A 27,896-nucleotide genomic window follows, 5' to 3' on the forward strand; every position below is an offset into this window, starting at 1 on the left:
TCACTGATCCTGAAACTGCACTCACTGAGACCACTGAGGACTGCCTGGCATTTCATCCAGTGGACACTCCTGTGTCCTTGTTTTCCTTAGCATCTCAGCAGCGTGACCCTGGCTCGCGGAAAACCACGCTTTCCTGTTTCTCCTCCTGCCTCTCCAGCTGCTTGTTCCCAGCTCTTTTTTTTTTTTTTAAAGAAGATGTTGGGGGTAGGAGTTTAGTTATTTATTTATTTTTGCTGTGTTGGGTCTTCGTTTCTGTGCGAGGGCTTTCTCTAGTTGTGGCAAGCGGGGGCCACTCTTCATCGCGGTGCACGGGCCTCTCACTATCGCGGCCTTTCTTATTGTGGAGCACAGGCTCCAGATGCGCAGGCTCAGTAGTTGTGGCGCACGGGCCTAGTTGCTCCGCGGCATGTGGGATCCTCCCAGACCAGGGCTCGAACCCATGTCCCCTGCATTAGCAGGCAGATTCTCAACCACTGCGCCACCAGGGAAGCCCTTCCCAACTCTTCTTGCTTCGCTCACCCCACCAGGGCTGGGGGGCCTCAGGGTTGGACTGGGCCTCGTTCTCTTTTCTCTCCACTCCCAGGTCTTCAAGGACCGTCTTGATGGGTGTGGCTCCCACACCTCTAACTCCAGCCCATAGTACTCTCCTGAGTCCCAGACCCCCGTATCCAGCTGCTCCTGAACATCCAGTGGATGCCACTGCCCCACAGGCCCCCGCAGGGCAGACACTCTCACACAGGACAGATCTCCACCTGCACCCTTTCCAGCTCCGCCTCTGCACCAGGAACCCTGGCCCTCTACCCTCGTCCTCACTCTCCTCATCAACCAGCCACAACCAATCCTGCCGACCTCACTCCCTAAATCGCTCTCAGATCCATCCTCCTGTCCATTCCCACTGCACCCCTCAGCTCAGGCCACCTCCCCTCTCCCTGGCCTTTGACCTTCCTCCTCAAATCTGACACAGCAGCCAGTATTCCTTTTTAAGCAGTCTTTTCCCCACTCAGAATCCACAGGGGCCCCCAGCGACGCAGGAGGAATGCCTCCTCCACAGCACAGCTCACCAGAGCAGCCAGCAGGATGAGGTCCTGCCACCTGTCCCGCCCCATGTCCCCTTCCCCATGCCACTCTGTCCCAGCTGGTCTGACCTTGCACCCGCCTCTGGTACAAGTTGTTCCGTGCCTCTGATCACTAGAGACCCCCTCTCAGCCCCATCATTCTCTCCCCTGGAAAGCCTACCCTGACCTCCCTCAACCTCTCAGGGTCAAGAGCCCTTTCTAAGCTGAGTGCCCTATTCCCACCATGACACTTTTCCTGCTGAATGGTCACGATTCAAAGTTCCTTGAGGAGGAGGATTTCTTCTCTGCTCTATCCCCAGGTCCTAGATCAGTGCTTGGCACGTAGCAGCAGCTTAGTAAATACCTGCTGAATGAATGGCTTGAAGTATGCGAGCCCATGTGCAGCTGGCAAGCAAACTTCCGAACCCCCAGCGCCATTCATATAGAGCATGGCTCTGCTCTGAGCACCCAGACTGGTTGTCTGGCCCTGCCGTGGCATAGGAGGCGGCTGTCCAGGGCTCCCTGCCACCCGCTGCCTCCTCCGGATGTGTTGTCCTGACCGAGCTCCCAGAAGAACCTGGCTGGACTCCACACTTTTCCCATCAATGGCCAAGACATGAGGCTGCCAACAAATGGGCACCCTCCCCAGGCACAAGGGCCACTCAGCTTGGTCGGAGCTGACCCTGCTGGGGACACCCAGACCAAACCAGGACACCAGCCACAACAAGAGGGGCAGCAACACATACCAAACAGCGTCCCAGTGTAAACTGAGTCTCAGAGGCTGAATACTTTTCTGGACGTCACTGGGCAAGTGAGGGGTGGACTGGATTGGAGTCAGGCTCTACTGCTGCAAAAGCCCTGCACCCATTCTGCAGGTCCAGGAGTAAAGGCTCAATCCACTGAGGGGCCACTCCCAGTTGAGGAGCCCAGGGCCAGACTGAGACCTTGAGGGCTGGGATTTGCACCTGGAGGGCCAGGGTGACAGAAGAGTAGCCAGGGGCAGGCAGATGGGGAACAAGCAGCAATCCACAGGGTGCCCGGCAACTCATCCCATCGTGGGCTTGAGTCCTGGTGGGTCAGGGTAACGGAGAAGGCACAGCCCACACCACAGGCACAGGAGGCAAGAATGAGCACCTAGACCTCGGAATTCAAAGGGCCACCAGGTCCTCCAGGCCTGCACTGTCAGCATGGTCTTACAAGTTGTCATCACCTTACCCTTTAAGCTCCTTTAACCCACATGGCTCCTTTAGCAGGAAGCCAGAGGTCCAGCCTCACTGTCAGGAAGAGGCAGCTGCTGACCCTGCAACTGGAGGAAGACCTGGTCTGAACTGCAAGCCCGGCAGCCCCTTCAAGGCAGCTGGGAGGAGACACCGGGTACCAAGTCGGTGGCAAGGACTCCTCACAGGGCTGCCAAGTAGAGCTGCCCAGGCTGAATTTGCATGCCTCAGCGGGGGCATTCTTTGTGTGCACTAAGACGTGAATCGCGATCACAGGAGCGATGTAACCTGGTAGTCCTGCCTGCTCAGCTGCCCCCTCTCTGGGACAGAGGCATCGGGATGAAGAGGGAGCCCTTTCCCCTCTTATGAGCCTTCCAGGGCTTCAGCACCTCACTCACCCCAACCCCCCATCTGAAGAAAGAATCACATTCCAGCACAGCACCGATAATGAGATCAGTTTATGGATTATAGTATGGGACAGACTGGGAAGGTGCCACGGCCTATACCGATGAGCTTCCCAGAAATAGACCAACAGACAGACAGGAGTGGCCCAGACAGACAGACAGAAGGACAGGGAAACAAAGCCAAATGGGTAAGAGGCCTAGGCCCAGCCTCAGCAGCTGTGTCTGGCCTCCAGATCCAGCTCTGCCCTGGGGACCTGGGGGATGAGCAGGGCTGGCAGGGGCCTCAGTTCTTGTAGGGCCCCCTCTCCTCACTCCCTCCTACCCTCACCAGCAAGCTGGGACCTTTGGCGGGTGTTGTTTCTGGGGCTAGGGAATGGTAGGTCTGGAGTGAGGGGCAGAGGGTCAAGGCTCTTGGAGGCTCCCTGGGGAGGTGGAGGCCTGGGTAGTATGGGGATAGCAGCAGCACTGGGGGGAATCTGGTCAGGCACCAGGCGCCTGGGGTGGGGCACCGCTCAGCAGGGCCCCTATATCTAGGGCAGGTCCCCCACCCTGCCCACCACACCAACATGGTGCAATAAATAAAGTTTCAAGTAGTAAGTCAGTGTCAGGTAGGAGATCTGGGGGCTGGCGGACAGGCAGGAGCTTAAGAGAGGCCCCTGTCGGCCCACCAAGTCTTCTCAGTGGGCTCCAGCTATATCAAGTCTGTCTGTGTGCACTGGAGTGGGGACCTGGCCCCTGTGTCCATGTAGGGGCTCAGCCCCTCAGACCAGTGCCAAAGCCTGCTCAGTGGGGCAGAAGCAGGGCAGCATGGTGCCTACAGCATCCACGATGGCTGCTAGGTGCTCGTCCTGTGCCTGGGGCCCACAGAGCTGCATGAAGTCTGCCAGGCGCAGCAAGTACTCAAGGTTGTGGCCAGAGAAGCCTCGGCAGGCCAGGATCTGCGTAGCGATGGCCTCCTCAGGCGCAGGGCCCAGGTAACCAGGGTTCTGCGGGGTGGCCACGTAGGCCAATGCCTTGAGTGGTTGGTCAGGGGTATCTTGAGGGTAGAAGGTGACCTCCTTGGTATCATAGCTGCCAAGCACTGCCTCCCGCACATTCAGGTACTTCAGGGCCTCATTCACCTGCTCACCTTGCACCTGGTACGCCACACCCCAAGTGCAGCCCTAGGAGAAAACATGGGCACTGGGGTCAGTCACACAGCTCCTTCTGGTCCCACCCCAGTACTGTGCTTGTAAGGGAGGCGGGCAGAGCGCTGGTGAGCCCTCTAGTAGCAATATATCAAGCCCTCATCCTCCCTTAACATGAGTTGGTAAGGTGGTCTAGCCCCAGAAAGAACAGAAATCCTACTCAGAGTATGGTCTGAGAAACAATGGCATCGCCTGTAAGCTTGTTAGGAATGAGTTTCAGGCCACTCTAGATCTTATTAAAATCTGTATTTTAACAAGATCCTCAGGTGATTCTTATGAGAAGCACTTAGCTAGACCCACCCTTCCCCTCAGCCAGCGGGGCATCTAATCTAGCCTGCAGCCAAGGAGCCACAGCTCTGTCTGTCTGCACCCCTCCACGCTGTGTCTCTTTCTTGACTCTGGCACTTACCTCGCGATCTTCAAGGAGGGTCACCACACGACCAGGCTGAGGAGGGAAGAGAGATTTTGAAAAACAACAAATTAGAAATGAGCTCTGCCATCATTGGTAGAGAAAACTCTTAGTATCCCTTCTGTCCCAGGCCTCAGAGAGCCCCACTCATCCAGGGGGATGATGCATAGATGTAACAGGAGTAGACACAGGGCAGTGGCCCAGATTGATATTCAGAAATATTCATCAACACGGTGATCCACAGGATCAGCCTATAGCCATCACACAGTGACCCACTGGGCACACAAATTTAAGCCAAAATATGTAAGCAAGGTTTACATATTTCCCCCATCGGGACGGAGTCACCGTCTGCCCAGATAGACCCTGACATTCCAGGGCACCAGCGCGGTGCCCACTATCCTGTCCCCACCCCCGTCATTCACCCGGGCATGGGCAGATGCTCACCATCTTGTCGCTGCCCCGATGGAAGGTGTCTCCCTGCCAGAAGCGGCGGCTGTAGCCGCGCACGAAGCCCACACGGCTGTCGCTGTAGGCGAAGTCGGGCCTCCACACCAGGGAGCCGTACCCGAAAATCCACAACGCTTGGGGGTCGCAGTCGTCCTGGGGGTGCTGCGAGGGGGGCGGTGAGGCGGGCGGGGTGTTCTGAGCTGCAGACTCCTGCTTCATGGTGCCGGACACAGGGACTGGCCTGGGCGGCCTCCGGGGCTGGTCTCCGACGCGGGCACGGAAGGACCACGGACGTACCCACCTAGCCTGGCACCGCTTGGCTGCTCCAGCTGCGCTGTCCGGTCCGAGGTCCCCTTTAAACCCTCCGGCCGGAAAGCCCCACCCACCGCGGCCAGCTGCCGCGGTTATTGGGGCGGGGCAAATTCCATTTTGGCCAATCACCTTAGGATTTTGCTGCCAGGTTGACCGCGCCGCCCCCTGAATGGGTAACTGCGCGTCCTGCGCTGGGCCCAGCGCGCCTGCTGATTGGTTCGGCTCCACCTCCGTAGCAAACCTGGCAAGAGTGATGCAACGGCTGGGGAGGTTTCCCCAGCTCAGCCGTGCAGCAAGGACGCGCCAGATTGCGTCAGGCGGCCGGCAGTGGGCACGGAGGAGGGTACCGGTCGTCTCCCCATCAGCCCCTTTACGGCCTGGGCCCTTCAAGAACCATGGCGGGCCGGCCCCAGGAGGGTGTCTCTCAGGCAGTCCTGCCAGTGCACCTGGCCGAGTCACTGCCACCCCAGGCAGCACGGACTCTTTACCAGGTCCAGTGCAGGACACGTCCAGAAGGAGGGCTCTGGGCGGCGTAAATGACCGTCTCTGGGGTTTCGTCCGGGAGCACGAACTCTGGAGAAGCGTCCGAGGCACCTCCGCCTTCCGCACAGGTGCCTCACGCTGTTGGCGCGCGTGAGCAAATGGAGAAACTGAGTCACGGGGCTCACAAGGTGTTCTGCGGAATTTGAGAGACTGAGTCAGACCGATCGGTCAGAGCTTGCGGGTCACGTGAGGGCTACGCCCCAGGCCAGGTGTGGGACTTCCTGAGCCCAAATAGGCTCCGCGAAAAGCCGGTCAGAGTGCTTGGAACTGCCGTTGTCACTTTGGCAGTGGTGTCCCGACCTGCGGAGAGAAGCCATAAAGACAGGAAAGTCAGGTCAGTCCTGCCCCAAGGCGATGGGTTTCGTTCTGCCTGGACAGGAGAGTTTTGCAACAATGGTTGGGTTAATCTTAGGCACTGAGGCTCTGGAAGTGGAGAGCAAGGAGGGCCCAATTAAGGCCCCCCAGAGGGCTGTGAGCAGCTACCGGCCTTCGCCCTTGGCTACTGGCTTCCCAACCCACAGAGGGTCCGCAGGTCGCCTGGGGTTGACCCCCTAAGCAGCAGCCAGGGGAAAGGGAAACAGAGGCAGCAGAAGGCCTCGCAGAACTGGCTCCGAGGGACTGCTGCTTAGGTCAGGGGACTGTTGATGAGGAATAGGGAGAGCCCTCTGGCAGGGAAAAGGGGCAGTATTGCTTCTCATTCGATTCTAATTAGATATTTAAACTAAAAATTATCTGCACACTTAAAGTAATCATTCCAAAGGTGCCTAAGATATAATCTCCAGCAGGAATGTTTCACTATGTTGTGTATAGTATGAAGCTAGATCTTTAAAAACAAGTTATACATTAATATTAGTAAAAGAAATAATATGGAATAATATACATAAACTGTTAGCAGAGCCTGTCACCAGAGGAGGACTTTCCATATTAAATGTAAATATTTATGGAAAAGTGGGTTTCTTACAAGGAGCATGAATTACTTTTCCCACTGGAAAAAATTACAGGCAAATGGTTGTTTCTGGTTATTCCTTTCTCCTTCCCTCCATTCCCCATATTCACTCTCCCCTCTTCTCCTCTCTCTATCCTGTCTCCTTTAGTCCACCTCCTTTGCTGCTTAGGGAAAATATCCCCCCTCCATCTACCACCTTTGATAGTGGCGTGGGAGGTGAGAAACTGGTAGTAACACATTGCTGAAAGTATCTGAATTGGCACAAACAACCCTTTGAAAAAGCAGCTTGGTGATACAAATCAAGAATCATAAAATGTCCCTGCCCTTTGACCCAATACTTCCACTCCATGAAATTATTCAAAATATGGGAAAAGCCATATTCCTCCAGATTTTTCAATGCATTGTTACTTATTATAGCTAAAACAAAAGAAGAAATGCTACTTAAATATCAAAAAATAGCTAAATGTTTAAGTAAATTATCCACATGGTGGAGAAGTACACACACACATGTATACACGACTTTAAAGTCCTGCAATAAATGAGTAGTTACATAAATTTGATATAGACATAAATCTGTGCAGTCATTAGAAACAATTATGTATGACTACTTATTGACTTGGAAACCTATCTGTGATGCATATATAATTAAGTGAAAAACAAATTATAAAATAACCTAAAATAACTTTTTAAACTTAAAAAGTATATATGTGTTTATTTCCAAAAAAAAAAAAATCTAGAAGAACACATAAAAATGCTCAGTGATTATCTCTGGGTAGTAGGACTACTGAGACTTGCACTTTCTTTTTTATACCAATTCAGACTGGGAATTTTTTAAGAGAACATAAACCACTTATATTTAGGAAAAACAGTTTAAAGTAAAAATCCATTAGGAAAACAATGTAGTGAACAGGCTTATGATTGCATAGTAAGACAAAAATGCAAAACAGGAGCTATCACATGCACTATAATTAAAACGATTGGGATTTCCCTGGTAGCACAGTAGTTAAGAATCCGCCTGCCAATGCAGGGGACACGAGTTCGAGCCCTGGTCCGGGAAGATCCCACATGCTGTGGAGTAGCTGAGCCCATGCACCACAACTACTGAGCCTGCATTCTGGAGCCTCGCGAGCCACAACTGCTGAGCCTGCGTGCCGCAACTACTGAAGCCCAAGCGCCTAGAGCCTGTACTCTGCGACGAGAGAAACCACCGCAATGAGAAGCACGCACACCACAACGAAGAGTAGCCCCCACTCGCCACAACTAGAGAAAAGCCCTCGTGCAGCAATGAAGACCCAATGCAGCCAAAAATAAATAAATAATTTTTTAAAAAAAAGATTAAAAAAACAAAATTCATGAGGAAAAAGATGGGGCATCATATACTAATGAGAGATGGATTGGGGGATGGTGATTCTTTTCTCTATTTTGCAAGGCTTATGAATTGTAATTTTTAACAATGAAGAGTTACTTTTAAAGAGTAGTTAATGGTTCTTGGTGGCTCAGGGGCAGATAGCATATCAGAATCACCTGGGCAACATCTTCAAGATGCCCATTCTCTGACTTCCTCCCAACTAGACCAAAGCCCCTGGTTTAAATAACTCCTTTAGTGAGGTCATCAGTAACCAGCTCTTGCTCCAGGCAGAGTTAGGCACTCCTTCCTCTGTGCTCCCAGACCCCTTACCTCACTTCTGTCCCTTCCACTTCATGCTTATAACAGAAACATTTATCGAGTGCTTACCATGAGCTAGGCAGTTCGCTAAGTGCTTTTACATCCATTCTAATTATAAACTTCTCCGCTGCTTTGTGAGGTAAATATCATTTCACAGATGAGCAGACTGGAACAAAGGAAATTTAGGTAACCTGCCACAGTGACACAGCAGCAAGTTGTATAGCCTGGGGCCCAAGGCAGGCAGTCCAACCCCAGAGCCTCCTTGTTGATGAGCATTTGACGTCCTACCTCCCACGAACTTGAGAGCTCCCAGAGAGCAGACTTCATCTTTGAAGGCCCCGGGGAACCAACACAGTCCTGGCTCATGGAAGGTTCTCTGCAAAGGTAGGTAGAAGAAGTAAAGCTCTTGGAAAAGGCCAGGGCACCCTGGGGTTCAGAGGAGGAGGAATCCTGCGAGACAAGGGCTCAACCTTGACCCTCTCAAAATAGGAATCTGCACAAAAGTTGGCCCTGAGGTCTTGGCCACCTTCCCAGGAACTTGTCTCACCTGTTCCCATTCCTTGCTTATCTTTGCCAACATCTATCTCCTTCCCTCCCCGTGGGACACTCCCAGGTAGTAAACCACCCACCTCAGCCAGTTCCTCTCCAACATCAGCAGCAACCATCCCATCTTTCCTCCTAAAATCCCCTCAGGGAGGGGCTGCAGGTGTCATGCCCACAGAGGTGCCAGCTCACAAGAGGTGATGAGAGTATCATTTCCACCTTGCAGAGTTGCACATGATGTACACATGGCGTCTTCCTTCTGTGAAACTTTCCCAAATTAATCTTTCCTATTGTCCCTTCAGGTGGTCACTTCTAATTTCCTTATGATCTGTTCCTCCTCCTCATTCCAGTCACTGTAATCAACTCCTGGTGTTAGTGGGAACCACTGTCTGAAACAAGGGAAGGGTGCATTTTAGGAGCCAGGGGATCATGCGAATTTGTTAAGCTAAACGATGAAGTTGCTTCATGAAGCTGCTGATTCCAGAGGGATGAAAACCTTCTCAGACATGGGCTCTAAGCCCAGCTTGTCCAGATTTGAGCCTAGTTCCACCTCATACCATCTGGGTGACCCCAGGCACCCTGTCTCTGGTCCTCAGTTTTCTTAACTGTCAAATTGGGAATAACAGTACCTACTTTGTAGGTTCTGATGAGGATTGAAGGAAATAAAACCTTAGCCAGCACCTGGCATGTGTGAGCACTCAATACATGTTGCTCCATATTATTTTTACTCCAAATGTTTCACTTTCCTTTTTATCCAGGGTATTACCATGGTCTAAGGTGATATGGTGATTTATAGTAAGTATATATTTGGGTTTTGTTATATCATTTTTAATAAGCAAGTAATCTAGTAGTAAATTGTGTTCCTGAGTTCTATGATCCATTCTAGCAAATTAATCTAACCCAAAGAGAGGGTCATAGGAACCTGTGATCTACAGCCATTCAGTTAGAAGGACAGGAAACACCTGGACTTGCAATCGGCATCTGAAGTGGGGGCAGTCTTGTGGGATTGATCTGTGGAATCTGATGCTATCTCCAGGCAGATAGTGCCAGGCTTGAGTTAAATTGTAGGACACGGAGCTGATGTTGCTGAATTGTTTGCTGTGTGGAAAACCCCCAGGTCTGGTATCAGAAATGACGTAGTGCTGGTAGGGGATTGAGAGTAGAGGAGATGCACAGAAGAGCATGTTTTCCTTTGCCTGACCTCTCAGTCTGACACAGCTCAGAAGAACCGAGTGGGTCAGGAAAGTGACCAGGGTATTTTTTTTTTTGAGTATTAAACATTTTATTCAATTTCTTTTTTAATATTTATTTATTTATTTTTGGCTGCATTGGGTCTTAGTCGCAGCACGCGGGGTCTTTCGTTGCAGCACGCGGGCTTCTCTCTAGTTGTGGCTTGAGTAGTTGGCTCAGTAGTTGCTGCATGTGGGCTCAGTTGCCCGGCAGCACGTGGAATCTGAGTTCCCGGACCAGGGATCGAACTCGCGTCCCCTGCATTGGCAGGCAGATTCTTAACCACTAGACCACCAGGGAAGTCCCCCAGGGTAAGTATTTTTGATTCGGTGGTGGAAACCTACAGCTCTCTCACCCTCCATTCTTACCATACAATTCACAGATTGTACCAGCAAATAGGATGTTAAATGAGAGTTTTTAAAAGGCAGAATAGGTGATAGTGTGCCCCGAGCACACTATTTTTTTAATTGAAGTATAGTTAATTTGCAATATTGTTTTAGTTTCAGGCGTACAACAAAGTAATTCAGTTTTATTTATGTGTATATATATATATATATATATCTCAGATTATTTTCCATTATAGGTTATTACAAGATACTGAATATAGTTCCTTGTGCTATACAGTAAATCCTTGTTGGTTACCTATTTTATGTATAGTAGTTTGTATCTTTTAATCCCATACTCCTAATTTCTCTTCTTTCCCCTTAGGTAACCATAAGTTTGTTTTCTATGTCTGTGAGTCTGTTTCTGTTTTGTATATAGATTCATTTATATTATTTTTTATATTCCACATATAAGTGATATCATATAATATGTCTTTCTCTATCTGACTTACTTAGTATGATAATGTCTAGGTCCATCCATGTTGCTGCAAATGGCAATATTGCATTCTCTTTATGGCTATTATGCCATTGTGTTATATATATGTATATATCTCACATCTTCTTAAACCAGTTGTCTGTTGATGGGCACTTGGGTTGTTTCCATGTCTTAGCTATTATAAATAGAGCTGCTATGTACATTGGAGTGCATGTATCCTTTCGAATTACAGTTTTAGTTTTTTCCGGATATATGCCCAGGAGTGGGATTGCTGGATTATATGGTAGCTCTATTTTTAGTTTTTTAAGGAACTTCCACACTGTTTTCCATAGTGGCTGCACCAATCTACATTGCCACCCACAGTGTAGGAGGGTTTCCTTTGCTCCACACCCTCTCCAGCATTTATTTGTAGACTTTTTGATGATGGCCATTCTGACCAGTGTGAGGTGATACCTCATTGAGGTTTTGATTTGCATTTCTCTAATAATTAGTGACGTTGAGCATCTTTTCATGTGCTTGTTGGCCATCTGTATATCTTCTTTGGAAAAATGTCTATTTAGGTCTTCTGCCCATTTATTTGGGTCATTTGGTTTCTTGATATTGTGTTATATGAGCTGTTTGTATATTTTGGATATTAACCCTTTGGCACTTGCACTATTTGCAAATATTTTCTCCCCTTCCATAGGTTGTCTTTTTGTTTTGTTGATGGTTTCCCTTGCTGTGCAGCAGCTTTTTATAAATTTTTTTTTTTTTTTTTTTTTTTTGGCTGTGTTGGGTCTTCGTTGCTGTGCGCAGGCTTTCCCTAGTTGCGGTCAGCAGGGGCTACTCTTCGTTGCAGTGCGTGGGCTTCTCATTGTGGTGGCTTCTCTTGTTGTGGAGCACGGGCTCTAGGCTCATGGGCTTCAGTAGTTGTGGCATGCAGGCTTCAGTAGTTGTGGTTCATGGACTCTAGAACGCAGGCTCAGTAGTTGTGGAGCACGGGCTGAGTTGCTCCATGGCATGTGGGATATTCCCAGACCAGGAATCGAACCCGTGTCCCCTGCACTGGCAGGCAGATTCTTAACCACTACGCCACCAGGGAAGTCCCTGCAAAAGCTTTTAAGTTTGATTAGGTTCCATTTGTTTATGTTTGCTTTTATTTCTTTTGCCTTTGGAGACGTGATCTAAGAAAATATTGCTATCATTTATGTCTGAGAATGTTTTGCCTATGTTCTCTTCTAGTTTTATGATGTCATGTTTTATGTTTAGGTCTTTAAACCATTTTGAGTTTATTTTTGTATATGGTGTGAAGCAGTATTCTAATTTCATTGATTTTTTAAAAATTTATTTATTTGGCTGCATCAGGTCTTAATTGTGGGATCTTCATTGCGGCACACGGGCTTCTCTCTAGTCGTGGCATGCAGACTCCAGAGCACATGGGCTCGGTAGTTGTGGCATGCGGGCTCTCTAGTCGTGGCACATGGGCTCTAGAGCATGCAGGCTTGGTTGCTCCATGGCATGTGGGATCTTAGTTCCCCAACCAGAGATTGAACCTGCATCCCCTGCATTGGAAGACAGATACTTAACCAGTGGACCACCAGGGAAGTCCCTAATTTCATTGATTTATATGTGGTTGTCCAGCCTTCCCAACACCACTCACTGAAGAGACTGTCTTTTCTCCGGTGTATATGCTTGCCTCCTTTGTCATACATTAATTGACCGTAGGTGTGTGGGTTTATTTCTGGGCCCTCTTTTCTGTTCCACTGATCTACATGTCTGTTTTTGTGCCAAAACCATGCTGTTTTGATTACTGTAGCTTTGTAGTATTGTTTGAAGTCTGGGAGGGTTATGCCTCCAGCTTTGTTCTTTTTTCCTCAGGATTGCTTTGGCAATTCTGGGTCTTTTGTGATTCCATATAAATTTTAGGATTACTTGTTCTAGTTCTGTGAAAAATGTTACTTTGATAGGGATCGCATTAAATCTGTAGATTGCTTTGGGTAGTACGGCCATTTTAATAATATTAATTCTTCCAATCCAAGAGCACAGGATATCTTTCCATTTCTTTGAATCATCTTCAATTTCCTTTATCAATGTTTTATAGTTTTCAGCATATAGGTCTTTCACCTCCTTAGTTAAGTTTATTCCTAGGTATTTTTTTTAAGTACCTTATATTTATTTATTTATGGCTGTGTTGGGTCTTCGTTGTTGCGCGCAGGCTTTCTCTAGTTGCGGCGAGCAGGGGCTACTCTTCGTTGCAGTGCGTGGACTTCTCACTGCGATGGCTTCTCTTGTTGCGGAGCACGGGCTCTAGGTGCATGGGCTTCAGTAGTAGTGGCACACGGGCTATAGATCACAGGCTCAGCTAGTTGTGGCGCATGGGCTTAGTTGTTCTGTGGCATGTGGGATCTTCCCAGACCAGGGCTCGAACCTGTATCCCCTGCGTTGGCAGGTGGATTCTTAACCACTGCACCACCAGGGAAGTTCAATTCCTAGGTATTTTTTTGACACAATTTTAAAGAGGACTTTTTTTTAACTTTCCCTTTCTGATATTTCATTGTTAGTGTAAAGAAATCCGAGCACACTATTAATAGAAGAGTTGCTTGAGCAAAGAGAGGGATTTTCTTTGTATGCTTGGGGGGATTGGTAAAATAAACAAACAAATAAATAAAACAATCCCCATCTATGAGGAGCTATATCTCCTACAAACCACTGAGAAATAAATGTATCCTCAGGTCCTTGGCCCATGTGCAAAAGGGACATAGGTCTCACCAATGCTCTGGCAAAAGTATGGGAAGGAGTAGCTGAATGCCTTGATACAGTCCACCTCAGAAGAGGGAGAGAAGAGAAGACAGCTGCTCTGCTGGTTATACCAACTGAATCCAGAGCCAAGCGGGGGAAGACTACTTGGTCCCCTGCCCACAAAAGCAGGGGCCGTAAGGGTTCACTCACGTCCTGGCAGAGGGGTGCATGGGATAGTGGGAAAATCTGGCTCCTTGCCCATTTCTAGTTGCCGAGGAGGGAGGAAGACACAGCTGATAGGGCGCCCTGACCTCAGGCCTGGTCCTGGAAGGCGAGGGGCCAGGGCTCCAACAGAGCATTGTGATGGTGGGGCCCCTCTCCCAATTCCAGAGAGAAAGAAAGGCGTAGTCGGTGGGGGCAGGAAGTGGCTGGCTCCGGGCTGAGAACTGCAGTGGGGGGCGCTTCAGTGGAGTGACAGGGCTGCACAGAGGGGAGACCCATGAAGTCAAAGTCGAACATCAGACCCCACAGAAATGCTGGAGTGTGGTAGGACCTGGCTTTAGAAGAGAACCTAGAAAAACAGCCCATGTGGAGAAGTATGACTGCACAAAATGGGCCTGACTGTGGAGGCAGACTCTGAGAGCCAAAGAGGTAAAGCCCCTTAAATGACAGCAGCTAGGACACCACCCCCGGGGGCCTACTGCAAATGAGCAGATCCCAGAACCTTTTGGATCTCTTTTATCAGAGAGTTAGAAGAGGACGCCCTGAGTGAAGGGAGTCACTGGTGGAGGTGAAACTGAACAGTCCAGGCATAGTAGGACGGGCCTGGCCCAGACATCTGCCCCTGTGGGAAAGGGAAAACAATCCTCCGACAGGTGCAGTGGCACGCACCTGTCTGCCTACCCCCAGGGCCTTCTTTGCCTCCAACCTGAGTCAGGAGGAGGGATCACTGGAGATAGACAGCTGGCCATGCCTGGCAGGGCTCTGGCTCTGCCCTGCAGGGGGTGCCATGACACAGGACAGCCTTGGGCCCAGAGCCGACCTGTTGCTAAATCCAGACTCCTGAGATGCTAGTTACCCTGTGTCTGACTGTAGCCGCAGCTGGCTTTTCTTGGACCCTGCATCATGGCCTGAGAGGGTCTTTGGGGATAAAGGGAACGTGCTGAGCCCACTAGGGCCAAAAGCCACTTGTGGCGGATCTCCAAGGGGATGGGGACTCTTGAGGACTTGGGGTCCTGCTGTCACTTCCCACAGCCTGGGTCTCCCTTCCACTACTCCCCACATCAGAGGAGGTTGACCTAGACAAGTGGTGCTCCTTAAAGACAGGGACACAAAGAGAAGAAAGGGTGGAGGCAAGCCGGCATCTCAGCTGCCTTCTTGGTCCTAGGGCTACTGCTGGGACTATCCGGCCAGACTCCAAGCTCCTCTCTAGCCCACCCCTATCTTGTGAGCTGGACTGTGAAAGCTCCCGAAAGTGGTTTGCTGGCATAAATATAAGGATTAAACAACCTGTGGGGGGGGACTCGTTGCTCACAAACTGTTTTTCATACACTAACTCATTTCAACCTCATAGTAATATGCAAGAAGTATTATGATCCTCTGAGAGGTTAAAGATAATTAACTAGACGGCCAGCTTCCTTGGGCAGAGACCATGTTTCATCGCCAATGCCTGACATAATAAAAGGTGCTCAATCAGTGCGAAAAGAATGAAGAAATGGATGGACTTGTCCCAGGTCACCTAGCAATGAGAGGTGGTGCTGGAAGGGAGCTTCAGCCTCCCAACTCAAACCCGGTTCCCTTCCATTCAAGGTGAGGGCTGGGATGAGAGGGCGCAGAGGACCGCGAGGTGGGGAGGGCGCTGGCTGCACCGACAGCTCAGAATTTGGTAATGGGCCGCTTCTCTGGATACCCTCTAACATATTTAGGGGAAAGCATCGCTCTGAGCTTTCTCCAGTATACTCCCTCAGCTTAGGGGCCCGGGGGCCGGAGAGAGCTCTGCGCGACAAAGTCTGTCACTGAACTCGCATCCGGCTGCTCCCTCTCCGAATCGTCCCGGTGGCCCCCAGGGCCAAGAAGGGCTGACCCCGTGCCTTGCGGGGTGACGGCGGTCCCGGTCCGGGAGCAGCCCCGCGGCCGCGCAGCGCCCCCTGGTGCTGGGCAGCGGGGCCCGGGCGGTCCCGCCCGCTGTCCCGCCAGCTACGCCGGCTTCCCGCGACAGCGGCCCGGCGCGGGCTCCCAGGCCGAGGGTGGGATTCGGGGCTGCAGGAGGAGGAGCCGAGCGGGCGCGGAGCCTCCGAGAAACTCGCGGCCTTCGGCGGCTTCCCGGCCCGGGAAGTGAGCCGGGGTCGGGAGGCCGCAAACAGGAAGTCGGGCTGTAACAAAGAGCTCGGCGGGGGGGGGGGGGGGGGGGGGGCGGGGAGCCGCGGGACCTCCGGGGCGACGGCAGGTGGAGGGCTGACCCGGGCCAGCGCGTCGCACTTGCCTCTTCCGCCGCCGCTGGGGGTTCCAGGCCCGCCGGGATCCGGCCGTGCCGTGCGCCCTGGGCGCGAGGGAGGGCGCGGCCGCCTGAGGGAGGCCGCTGGGACCTCCCAGGCGCATCCTCTCCCCGGGAAGGGACACTCACAGTTCCCTGAGTGAATCACTTCCATCCCTTACCGGAATGCGGCGGGCCACGTGGGGTGGAGGGCTGGGTTGCCAAACTGCGGACCCGCGGGAGAGGCGGGGAAAGCGTCAAGGAGGGGAGAGCCCTGTGGGTCCCCGTGAGAGGTGGAGCGTCCGCGCGACCTGAGTTTAGTGACCTAGTGGCCTTAACTAGCCCGGGATGGGGGGAGGTAGGAACCACTGTCCTTTTTCTTCTATCCCCTGACCAGTCTGGCCCCGAGGCCGGAGAGGGACCGCTAGCTGAGCCAGCAGCATAAAGGCATTCTTCACAGCCTCTCCCTGCCTGACGCCCCACAGTGATATCCAGGTGGTTACCAGCCAGTGGGCTCTGGAAATGCAGCTGTCCTCAGACCTGGCGGTCACCGTGGGGTCAGACTTGTCCTTTAGACAGGACACTGCTTCCAGGCTAAGGAACTGCTATGCTCTGAATTGTCTTACGAAATACCAGTGCAGATTAAACATGGGTATTTGCTAAGCCAGGGACAGCACTTCACAGTGAGTCTAGAGCTATCATCTGGCCTTGTTTCTGCCAAGCCTAGGACCTCTCCTGTACACCTGCACACTCCATCAGGAAAGTCTTGGGTACCTTACCTATGAGAAGGGGCTGGACCCTCAGGGAGTGACCTGGAAATCCTGGAGAGAGAAGGGCTTCCACTGTGGCCTGTTCACACCCCAAGTGCCTGGCGCAGCTTTTGCATGTCACTAGAGGTGGAACCTGGCACAAGCTACGGGTTGGAGCTGCCCAGACCAAGTCCATGAAGGGATCCCCTCTTTTCCCAGAAAGCTGGCATGGTATCAGAGCTGGTGAGTGGGTTTAGCCAGCCAGCTCCCCTCCAGAGCTCTCTTCTCTGAGGAGCTGGCAGCCTGTGTAGCCCAGCACAGCCTGGTGGTGTGGACGTGCAGGCCCGCGGGTGTCCTACCTGTCCCCCACATGGGAGCCTCGTCATCTCGCCTTCGTGTCCCAGCCCAGTTTCCCCCGCCCCCCAGGGCCCGGGAGCTGCTTTCCTGTTTCATTTTGGGCAGGAAGAGTGAGGTCGTGTTGTTCTTCCCCCTGCTGCCGGCTCAGGCTGTGGGAACGGTTCCCTGAATGCTTTCCTGTTTGATACCCTGTGTGTGCAGTGAGGGGAACAGGGAGCAATGGGTGAGGCGTGGAACGTGTGCACTTGGGTGAGTGTGGATGAGCCTAGGTCTCTTGCTCCCTTGTCTCTGGCATAAGCACCCAGATTAGGGGCGGGCATGCTCTATGTGTCAGCGAGAAAGGAAAAGGGAGGCAGGTAGCGCTGCATATACTTGGACTCCACTGGGGGCATCTGCTGGGTCTGTTTTGCTTTACTGGATGGGCTGAGAGCTGGGAGCATCTGCTCAGCTTTCTGTCGATGGCTCATTTTTTCATCACTTGCTCTCCATGGAGTATTTTTGTGACTGTAGAGAGAAGACTGTGGCACCCTAGGGACCATCTTACGCCTTAGAGGAAGCTAGCCATGAAGTAGAGACTGGAAACTCTCTCAGTAATGCCTCAGCCAGAGAAACCCGGGCTCAGGGAAGCCTCCCTCTTCTTCCTCCTCCCCTCTCTACAGTCTTCAATCAACTCTAGCAGCTCCAGGCAGACCAGGCGCCCAGAGCCAGCTCTCTTGCCCAGCTGCAAGGAGGACAGACCCGAGGCAGATCCCCCTGGCACAAAGACCAGTGCCCTGCCGGGGCTTAAAAATGAGCAGGGTGCCAGTCCATCTAAAACCCTGCAATAGCAGGAGGAAGAGCCCAGATGTCATCATGGTCAGAGACCCCGCTCTCTGACAAGAGAATCCTTTTGAAAAGAGGAAAACAGGCAGGTTTGTCTCCTTCCCCCAAATTTCTGTATCCCCCAGGCTGACTAGGGTGTCCGTAAGCTTTTTCAGACTTGAAGGGAGAAAAGCGGGATAGATTCAGGTTAAGGGGGCATAACCCCCAAGGAATGGTGGGAGCATGAGGGGGAAGGGGGGCTGCAGCCAACCTCAAGCCATAAGACAGAGGAGGCTGGTCCAGGCTGGGGACTAAATGGGTGAGGCCAAATTCCCCAAGAACTAGAAGAGGACAAGGGCCTAGAGCACAGTAGGCCAAGTCCAAGTGCTCCCAGGTGCCAGGGGTGTGGGGGGCAGCCGGCAGCAATATGAGAAGGGGAGTCAGAAGGATTCCCACTCTGCCATCACAAAGACAGGACCCAAGAAATACTAAACTCCTGTACACATCTGTTCCATATTATAAATACACATTATATACAAAATAATGTTATAAAATGTAGAAAGGTCAGTGCTTCTGATTCTTAAATTATCGAAATACTAGACTCCAAAATAAACTACAAAAAAAAAAAAAAAACAAAATAAAAACTCATATTATTGATTTCTGAAGATCGGCTTCAAGGGTAGTCTGGGGGCAGTAGTGGGTGTGGGCAGAGCCCAGGCTCGAGGCCTTGGGAATGGGCTTGAGGGAGGAAAGGTCCTAGGTGGCGACAGCACCCAATTTCTCCCTCACTGGAATTTCCATCATCACTGCCCTGAGCTCCCCAGTTAGGCCTGTTGCCTCTGGCTGGGAAGAGGGGCAGGCCCTCCACCTATCTGCTCACAGGAGCCCAAGGCACCCAGGGCCAGAGGCTGTGGAAGCCAGGTAAGGCTTACCAGTATCCTTCCCCAGAGAGCCTGGGCCAGGGAGAGGCAGGGATGGTGTTAGGAGCGAGGCCCACGTGCAGCGGCTGGAGGCACGGGCAGAAAATGCTTCTTCCGCTCCTCTCGGGGCGCTCACCTCACCTGCAGGGACACTCCTGCCAAGAGCTGAACCAGATGGTTTCCTGGCCCACAGACGGCCCTGCCCTTACTGGCCTCCTCTCTCCTCTCTGATTTGGACCCAGCTGTCACCATGGAGCCTGGTCCAAGGCACTTTTGGAAACACAGATACCAGTGGAGGCCACAGCAGCTCCGGGCCCCACGGGGCCACTGCCACTCTCTCTGGAAAATAGGCCAGAGCCCCAAAGGAGCCCTCTGAAGGCCACTGCTGGCAGGGCGGGTCCAAGTGGCACCTCTCCTCTCCTCTGTTCCCCTGGCTGGCGTGGCTGCCAATCTGATGCCAGGCAGACACCCAAAGATGTGGAAGGGTACTGCATCTCTTGGCAAGTTCACAGTCTGTCCAGTTCATGCCATTCCCTCTTCCTCCTGAGAGCAGCACGTTGCATATTAAAAAATGTCCCATCCAGGATGCAATGTAAACAATGCAGAAGGAAGGTCCAGCTGCTGGGGCGAAGCTGGGATGTCCTGGGGAGGCTCCTGCCTTATACCTGGGGAGCATGTGGAGAGCACGAAAGTGGGTTACCCTGGGGTACAAGCACTCCCTCCATGGCTGCCCTGGGACTCCCTGAGAGAAGCCAGTGAGGCAGGTGGGGTGAAGAGGAGGTGGGAAAGCCCTCCCAGTCTTCTGCCCCAACACATACACATGCCTGGAAGACAGTGCTCATGAGGTGGGCCAGTGAAGGAAGCCAGTGAGCAAGGGGCAGGAGGGGCACAAGGCAACCACCCTCACCCACCAGCAGCTGGGAAGCAGCGCCTGGGAGCTGGCCGGGTGCCATGGCCGCCCAGCCCAGCACTAACACAGCAGGAAGAGACGGGGCTGGCTCACCACCATGGCTCCTGTTTCACACCCTCTGTGGCAACGAGGCCAGCAGGGATCCGAGAGCCACTGAACCCAGCCTGCCAAGGAGGGGTTCCGACCCACCCTTCAGGAGCGGCCCCTAAGGTCAAGAGTAACTGGACCACTTTCTCACCCCCTAAAGGCAGGAGGGAACATGCTAGAAGGGAAGGACAGCCTAGCACTCACCTCTGTGGCAATGACACATTCGTTCCTCTCTTCTGATATCAAACACACAGACTGGTACATGGAGTCCCTGGGGGAGCATATCGCTGATATCCGACACTCTGGCCTTTCACTGAGGGAACACAAGACAGGCCGGTGAGGGAGAGATGAAGAGAGGGCTGGAGGGAGGTGGGGCGCTAACCTGGACCCCGGAGAGCCAAAGGGAACTGGCAGAGGTGACTCTGGGAGAAGACACGGGGACTAGGGATGCCCAGTGCTAGCCTGGTGGGCAGTTAGCTACAGGCCTTAAGAGAGCCACAGGACCCCAACCTTCCCAGAGGGTCTCAGGCCTGGAAAAGGCCAGTTTGCCACCAGAGGCAAGCCATGCCGTGGGAAGATGGGGGTCACAAGTGACACAGTGTGGACACTTGACATTTGTGAATGAATGAATGAGGGAATGGGAAGGAGGGACAAAGGGAGCCTGGCAGAAATCTTGTCGGAGCATCCTCCTGTCAGCAGCAAGAGCCCCTGTTTGCTTAAAAGCTCCCACCTGTCCTGGGGGAGCCCAGGCAGTACTGTGAGGGGGTCCCTGGTGAGCCCTGGGCCTCTGGGTGCCGCTCACCTGTGTATCCGCAGTGGCGCCTTCTCCCCTAAGCTCTTGTCACTGTGGGGATACTTCCCGGGCAGGATCCCCCGCCCCAGGGGTCCTGGGGCCAGATTATAGTCCAATGTGTGGTTCTGTTGTTTGCCACAGTTGGACTTGTCCAGGCCACAGTCCACTTCCAGCTCCTTCTTCTGGTTTGTGTTCTTGAGCTGGGCGGCGGGGATCAGGTTGTCCTTCTGGAAGTCCGACAGGTTGTTCATGGCCTCCCTGCTGCCGTCGTCAGGCCGCCTGAGCCGCAGCTGCCGCACCGCCACTGCCACCATGCACAGTAGCACCAGCAGCACCACCAGTCCCACGCCCAGGGAGACGGCCACCCAGGGGAAGCTGGGGGGCATGCTCATGGGGAACTCGCAGCGGCTGCCCACAAAGCCGTAGGGGCAGTTGCAGACGAAGTTGTCGGGGGGGAGGCTGGTGTAGCAGGTGGCCCCGTTGAAGCAGGGTCCCGAGGCACAGGCGTCAGTGGGCATCCGCACCTCGCAGCGCCGGCCAGAGAAGCCAGCAGGGCAGGTGCATGCGAACCCGTTCTCCAGGTTGCGGCAAGTGCCGCCGTGGATACAAGGGCTGCGAGCACAGTCGCTGATGTGGATTTCACAGTGGGCGCCTGTGAATCCAGGACGGCAGCGGCACATGCGGTTTGGACCTCGGTTCAGGCACTGGCCCCCTGTGGGTACACATGGGCCACAAGTCAGCAACCTCCTTGGACCCCACCCCACTCCCACCCCCCGGTGCAGAGGGTGCCCCATCCCAGGAACCAAGGTCATCCAGGAACTCGGCCAGCATTCACAGATCCCACTACAAAGAGCTCTGCACAAAGAGTCAGGAGACCTGCAGTTGAGGGTGAGCCTGGTCCTCTACGCCTCAGTGGGCTCGTGTATAAGAACTGCCAGCATCTTACAGAGCTTTACAGTAGAATCGAACAGGTATGCTTGGGTTTGAATCTCAGCTGTCTCTCTCTAGCTGGGGATTTGGCACCCGTTGCTTTATTTTATTTCTAAGCCTAATTTCCTCATTTGTTACATTGGAGTAGAATGCTGTCTCCTCTATAGGAGATCTCTGAAGGTTAGGTAAGGTGATGCGTGAAGGCAGGAGCACATGCCTGGTGTACAGTAAATGCTCAGATAGATCTATTATTGTTTCATTTAACCTTCACAACATGAAAGACAGAGGACGGGTTCTATATTTTCCCATTCAGTGATGAAGAAACTGGCTCCGGGGAGTTAACTAAGTGATTAGCCAGAGAGCAGATTCCATCTCAGCCCTTCCAATCCCTCCGCAGCTCCTAAGGCTTCTCTCCTGCACGGTGCTGTCTGCCTGCCTCACAGAGGGTCACCAGAAGGCCAAGGAGACAAAGATAACCAACATGCTTGGTGCCCCCCAAAATGCTGAACATTCCAGACGCCTTATGCTGTGCCAGGCTCACTGTAGCCGTGGGGAGAGGTGAGGCCTCCAGGAGCAGGGCCCTCACCGTGCTAGCCTCTTTCAAGGAGGGACATGAGGCCTCCAAGGTCCCTCTCTCTAGCCCAGGACTTCCTGGGGAGGGTCAGAGGCTGCCCCAGTCAGGTCAGGACATGGGAATAGGAATGGAAGCCAGGCAGGGTGCATGCTGCTCCATCTCCAAAGGCCTGCACCCACTGCTAACCTGCTCCTCTTCCAAAGCCACCCAGATGATCAAGCAAGCTCTTCACCATCCGGAGCAGATGGGGATCCGTCTCAGCCTGCCCAGAGTGACAGACAAGGCCTCTCCCCTCTCTTGACCCTCCCTCACCAGAAAGTTCTCTTGGCCCCAGGGCCAGTCCACCAGGTTAGCAAGGCAACAGGACGCACCATTGGCACACGGATTGCTGGTACACCTGTCCACTTTCTTCTCGCAGTTGGAGCCAGTGAAGTTGGGGGGACATTCACAGGCATAGCTGGTCCCCTGGTTGCGCTCCCGACAGGAGCCCCCATTGAAGCAGGGAGAGTCGGCACAACTCAAGGTGCTGTGTTCGCAGTGCAGGCCATAGTAGCCCGGGGGACACAGGCAGCGGTAGCTGTCCTCCTGGTCCTGGAAAGAGAGCAGAAAGGGGCCAAAGTCAGACCCTTGGGGGCAGGGATTCCTGGCAGGGGGCTAGGCCCCACCTGCCCACAATGCCTGCCCATGGGTGCACATCCACTGGCCGCCTGGGGAGGGGATGCCTGGGCATCGCCTGGCCAGAACTCTGCCTTCCTGCATTGGCCTAGACCTCACCTTACAGCTGCCTCCATTGCGACAGGGGTTGCTGTCACACTCGCTGAGCTCCAGCTCACAGTCCACGCCAGTGTAGCCTGGGCGACAGGTGCAGGTATAGCTCCGCTGCCCACTGTTGGAGCACGTCGCCCCATTCTTGCACGGGGAATGATGGGTGCAGTAGTTGAGATCTGCGGAGACAGGAACCGACCGGCTGAGCAGAGCCAAAGAGTGGTCCCAACCTCCAGGCTCCTGGTGGTGCAAGTTCACTGTCCATGTTTGGCCCAGAGGGTTCAACTCAAAGTCTTCTGGGCCCAAATACCCTTCCTCTTCCCCCAGTGAAATCGGGTATATTGAAGCACCTAGAACCACATCTGAGGCGTACCATCAATCAAAGTTGAAAAAACACAGTTGGACACAGTTAACTGCCCAAAGGTAAGCTCACAAGCACTGCAGCCAGGGGAGAATAAAGGTAAAAAGAGGAGGCACAGCAAGACCACATGTTGAGGAGGAAGTCAGAAAAGGCCTCATGGAGGAGGGGCAGCTGAGGTAAGCCTGGAAACGGGCTACAATTTTAACAGGTGGAAAGAGTAGAGGGGAGGCGAGAGCCACGATAAGTGGTTGCCAGGCGTTTTTTAAAGCGAAATGCGTTACGAGGGTATTTTGAAATATAAGTATTTGTTTTCTTATTTGGGAAGGACAGGGAGGGAAAACCAGACAGAGCAAATACAGGGACTGTAAGGGCTCTGTTTGAATAAGATGAGTATATGACTGTGTCACCTGGGAGCAAATGTGGGGAGAGGAAAGAGAGAGGGCAGGAACCAGGTGTGTGTGTGTGTGTTTGGGGGGATTGCAGTGGGGTAGAAAGTGACACACACACACACATACGAAGAATACAGGGGCTGAATTCCAAGCCCCTTGTTGCCAGCAAGTCAGGGCCCAGGCAAGTCCTTTCTATCCTGGCAAGCGTCCTGCCCACCCTACCCAGGCCTGTGCTGGTGTCTCCATGGCAGCAGCCACCCCATTTGACCCTGAAAATGGGAGGCACGTGCTGCAGCTGGCTATGAGGATGAAGGAAAAAAGGCCCCCTCCCCCATCATTGGGGCTGGCAGACCCCAGTGCAGCCAGAAGAGTGACCAGCCCCCTGAACACCAGGAAGACAGTGTGGGCTTGGGCAGCTGCCTGGCAAGTGCTACTGGGGGAAACAAGGGAGGCCGGTTCTGCCCCACCGAGAAGGCGGTTAGATGTCACTCCGCCCAGAGGCCCAGCTCACCCACAGCCTCAGGGCAGCCAGTGGGCACACCCCACCAGACAGCTGTTTAGGGGAGAGCTGCTCAAACAGCTCTGGTAGGTAAGCAAACACTTAGGGGGTTAATAGGTAACTACAAGGTAGAAAGAGGAACTGAGCCCGGCATCCCTCTCTCTGGCCTTGCTGGAATTTATGAGTGCAACCTTCAGGCTGCCAACTTGTCACCCTCCTGGCTTCTCCAGCCACCCTTCCTCCCCAGCACCTAAGGAAGAAGGACCCACCATCTCGTTCTAAGCCAGTTGTTAAGATCCTTACAGTCCCAAGCTCCTTGAAGGATAATGGGAAAGCCGACTCAGCAGTCATCGAGTAGGAAGGGTCCAGGTGACAACTCTGTTCCCATGCCCTGCCCAGCTCTCCGTCCCCTCTCTTTGCCCTGACTCACCTTGGTCACAGAATAGGCCTCCCCACCCCTCATCACAAGTGCATTGCCAGGGGGTGCTGCAGGTGCCATGGCGACAGCCGTTGTGGGGGATGCATTCGTTGCACAGGCGGCCCTGCCAGCCTGGGCGGCAGCTGTAGAACAAAAGAGAAGCTGAGGGTGAGGTGAGGGCCTGGACAGGGGACGGCTCCCCCCGTCACCGCTTCCTGTCCACTACTCACATGCACTCTGCTGGCTTGCTGCAGTAGCCATTCTGTTCATGACAGCCCGAGAGACAGACAGCTGAGGAGAGAAGGCGGCACTGGGTGAGGGTGGGATGACAATGACTCTGAAGTCCCACTCTCCCTCTCCTGGCCCTGGGGGTGCCCCCCAGCTCTCCTGGGCTCACTTCCCACTCCTGGCTTCCCAGAGGAGCCATGGATGTCTTAAAGAGAAATGATGGCACAGGGAAGGAGAATCCAGGCTGGATGGAATGCAATTATGGGGTCTTTGTGGGCTTTAGCACCATGGGGAGGAGCACTGAGAAGAGGGAGGGCAGAGTCCAAGCCCATCCTAAGCATCCCCAGCTGTTACTGAGGCCCAGTTAGTGGACAGCCCAGACCCGCTCTCCAAGGGAGGCAGGCTGCAGCCGAAAAGATGCCACTGTGTTTGTTCCGGGGACCCCCCTCCAGGCAGGTGGGAGCTTGGCTGCTTACGCTGTTCGCAGTACTCCCCAGTCCAGCCGGGCAGGCAGGACAGGCTGCCATCTGGCTGGCACACGTAGTGGCCGAAGTGGTCATTGCGCTTCTTGCATAGCCGTGAGCAGCTGTCCCCATAGTAGTTGTCACTGCAGATGACCCGGTAAGAGTAGCGCAGCCTTGTGAGAGGGCTGGTCTGCTCATCCGGTAACCAGTTCTGGCCCACAGCTAGGGAGCCCTGGATGGTGATCTTGCTGATGAGCGCGTCTGGTGGCAAGGCCTCTGAAGGGGCAGAGGGCCAGGTCAAGGAAGGGCAGCCAGTCCCCAAGAGTGCCAGCAACTGCTGGATCAAACCAGTTGTCCAGATGACCCCACCTGCCAGCAAATGCAGGCCAGAGGAACCCAAGTGTCCCACTGCTTAGCTGCTCTGTGTGTGCATGTGCAGAGGGCCTGATACCATTCAAAAAGGGGACAATAGAAGGATGTTAAGATATCCCAATGTTCTGGAGGCAGATAGGCAGGGGAAAGAGGAAAAGAGGTCAAAATGGGGGGGGGGGGGAGAGAAAAAAGAAAAAGAAAAGCTCTCCAGGCCTTTGAGGACCCTGGGAGCAAGGGGTCCTCTGGTGCCCATTCAGGGGTTCTGCCCTCAGAGATGGGTAATGCTTTTCTTTTTCCTTTGCAAAGTGAGAATTGTTGTGCTGCTGAAATATCCTTTTCCTCTGTGTCAGAACAACATCCCAAAGCCATTATTCCCTTTCCAAAGGAGCGGAATTCGAGAAAGGTGTAAAATACAGGAAGGGGCCCGTCAGCGGCGCTGGCAGCTTCGGCCTTTCTCACCGCCGTGCTCCCCGCGTTCCCACGCCAAAAATAACCCGCAGGAAACGCAATTGTGCTCAGAGTCCAGGCAGCGGGCGGAATCCGAGCGTCCAGCGCGGGGCGCAGCTCCCGGCCTAGCTAAGCGTCCTGCCCCCCACGCCCCCACCCCGCACTTCCCCCGCCTATTACAGATTAACTCTTTCGGCGCTGCGCCGTGTCGCCCCCCTGTGGCCGCAGAGCGAGCTACTCACCTGGCCGCAGGTCGTCTCCTGGCGCGTGCCAAGCTTCAATGATGAGTGAGAAGGTACCCTGGGAACGGAAAGGAGGGGGCGGGGAAAGACAGAGAGAGCGAGATGAACAGGGGATGGTGGGGGTGCCTTTCGGCAGCCGGTTTAATTAATCTAATTGCAGGATACAGTTACTGCGCCCGGGTCTATGTAACGGGTCTGCACTCAGCATCGAGCGCGAGCTAGGAAGGCGAGACAACCCCGGGTAGGAGGAGAGTTGAGGGATGAGGGAATGTACGCGGGAGTCTTTCTGAGATGGAGCACGCCCCGGGGTTGTAGGTGATGAAAATCGTATCCCTAGCGCTGGGAGAAGATGGAGCGTAGAACGGGGAAGAGAGAGACTGGTGAGAGCGTACAGGAGGGTGAGGTCCCAGGAGAGAGTCGGAAAGAAGGATCAGAAGAGAGTGCCCCCCCCTTTTATTGGAGGGGAGCGAGGCAATCTAGGGAGAAGGCTTTGGTCCCAGGGAAACCCCTTCTCTCGGCTTTCGTGACCTCCCCGGGCGCCCAGGCTGCGCTCACCGGCCAGGTGAAATTGAAGGGCAGTTGGAGAGGGTTGCGTCCCCCGCCGCTACTGTCGTCGCCGACGGCGAAGGAGTTGGTGCCCAGCACAGGCGTGGAGACGCTGCCGAAGGTGCAGGGCCCGGGTGAGAAGACCGCCTGGAAGTGCTTAAGGCAGACGCGGAAGAAGGTCCGGCAGCCGGGTTCGCACGGCCGCCCGCTGGCGAGTACGCCGCGCTCGTTGGCAAACTCCTGCAGCTGCAGCTGGAAGACTCCAGAGCCGGCCGCGCGCTATTGCACAGGGACCGAGGGAAGGAAGAAGGAGAGCGGTCAGCTCGGTGGACGCCAGGGGCTCAGGCCCAGGGCACGGTGGGAGGGGGCGGAGGGGGCGCGGGATGTTACCTCCTGCCAAAGTGCCACCAGCAGCAGTAGCGCCCAGCCAGAGGCGCTACGGGTTGCGGCTGCCATTCCCTGGGGCGTCGCTCTCTGCACCCGCCGGTTGTGAACCGTTCCCGCGCGTCCAACCGCCAGAGAGGTCCCTGAAAAGCCAGGCTCCGCTCGGGGTTTTCCTCCCGCCTCTCCTTCTCGCTAGCTCCGCTCCAACTGCCACGGTAGGTAATCCAGGTGAGGGCGGCTGGGTGGCGGCCGCGCTGAGGACGTGTCCTCGGACTAATCCTGGGGCTGTAAGCAGGCTAGTGTCCGGGTACACTGCACTGAGGCGGCTTGAGCTGCAGCTCTTGGCCTCGCGTTCCCAGCCTGCGCTCAGCGCCGCTACTGAAACCTGCGCTCTCGGGAGCTTTCCTTATATATATTGGCTCCTCTCTTCACCCGCCTGTCACTCAGACTCGTGGTCACTCTCCCCTCCCCTCGGGCCTCTAGCTGCTACAGCCCCAGCACCGCCCGGAGGGGGCCTCCGCCCCCGCCTTCCCCCCTCCCAGCCAGCCAGTCAGGCACAGGTCCCCGCCCCTCTGTGCCGCTCTCAACCCCTGGGTCCCCCAGCTCAGCGCGTGCCGAGGTGACCAGTTCTCCGCAATCGCGTGGATACAGGCCGAGACCCCGGCAGTGGGAGGACAGGGGGAGGGCCAGG

The 27,896-nt window shown here is 53.9% G+C and overlaps 2 protein-coding genes and 1 long non-coding RNA gene across 4 annotated transcripts in view; 1 reads left to right on the plus strand and 2 right to left on the minus strand.

The window, feature by feature from the left end:
- Positions 1–2,715: 2,715 nt before the first annotated feature.
- CHAC1 (ChaC glutathione specific gamma-glutamylcyclotransferase 1) lies at positions 2,716–5,096 on the minus strand. Its single transcript, XM_030843024.2, has 3 exons — positions 4,717–5,096; positions 4,273–4,308; positions 2,716–3,839 (listed from the first exon to the last, which is right to left on the minus strand). Exons 1-3 carry the CDS (start codon positions 4,936–4,938, stop codon positions 3,438–3,440), a joined length of 660 nt encoding a protein of 219 aa, XP_030698884.1. The 5' UTR covers positions 4,939–5,096; the 3' UTR covers positions 2,716–3,437.
- Positions 5,097–5,285: 189 nt separating this feature from the next.
- The window catches only part of LOC138842583 (uncharacterized), a 42,008-nt gene continuing 19,397 nt past the window's right edge, over positions 5,286–27,896 (plus strand). The window contains exon 1 of the long non-coding RNA XR_011377290.1: positions 5,286–5,908. This is a non-coding gene — a long non-coding RNA (uncharacterized lncRNA). The remainder of the gene's footprint in view (positions 5,909–27,896) is intronic.
- On the minus strand, positions 18,412–27,670 carry DLL4 (delta like canonical Notch ligand 4). 2 transcript variants are annotated; one of them, XM_060293577.2, is made up of 11 exons: positions 27,212–27,670; positions 26,831–27,100; positions 26,276–26,333; positions 25,227–25,490; positions 24,753–24,813; positions 24,535–24,665; positions 22,865–23,034; positions 22,462–22,681; positions 20,596–21,298; positions 19,998–20,106; positions 18,414–19,461 (listed from the first exon to the last, which is right to left on the minus strand). In XM_060293577.2, the coding sequence occupies exons 1-11, from the start codon at positions 27,275–27,277 to the stop codon at positions 19,456–19,458; spliced, it is 2,058 nt and encodes a 685-aa protein (XP_060149560.1). In that variant the 5' UTR covers positions 27,278–27,670; the 3' UTR covers positions 18,414–19,455. The 2 variants fall into 2 exon arrangements, with proteins under 2 accessions (XP_060149561.1, XP_060149560.1); XM_060293578.2 differs by lacking the exon at positions 25,227–25,490 and having other exon boundaries at positions 18,412–19,461.

Source organism: Globicephala melas, chromosome 2, assembly GCF_963455315.2.
Source record: "Globicephala melas chromosome 2, mGloMel1.2, whole genome shotgun sequence".
Taxonomy (NCBI): Eukaryota; Metazoa; Chordata; class Mammalia; order Artiodactyla; family Delphinidae; genus Globicephala; species Globicephala melas.

Excerpts from the sequence above, each read along its gene's own strand:
- CHAC1 (XM_030843024.2), bottom strand. The coding sequence starts at position 4,938 with ATGAAGCAGGAGTCTGCAGCTCAGAACACCCCGCCCGCCTCACCGCCC. Across the intron at positions 4,309-4,716 it reads ATCGGGGCAGCGACAAGATG|CCTGGTCGTGTGGTGACCCT; the intron begins GTGAGCATCTGC and ends TTCCCTCCTCAG. Across the intron at positions 3,840-4,272 it reads CCCTCCTTGAAGATCGCGAG|GGCTGCACTTGGGGTGTGGC; the intron begins GTAAGTGCCAGA and ends GTTTTCTCCTAG.
- DLL4 (XM_060293577.2), bottom strand. The coding sequence starts at position 27,277 with ATGGCAGCCGCAACCCGTAGCGCCTCTGGCTGGGCGCTACTGCTGCTG. Across the intron at positions 27,101-27,211 it reads TGGTGGCACTTTGGCAGGAG|CGCGCGGCCGGCTCTGGAGT; the intron begins GTAACATCCCGC and ends CCTGTGCAATAG. Across the intron at positions 20,107-20,595 it reads GCGCCACTGCGGATACACAG|TGAAAGGCCAGAGTGTCGGA; the intron begins GTGAGCGGCACC and ends GTGTTCCCTCAG.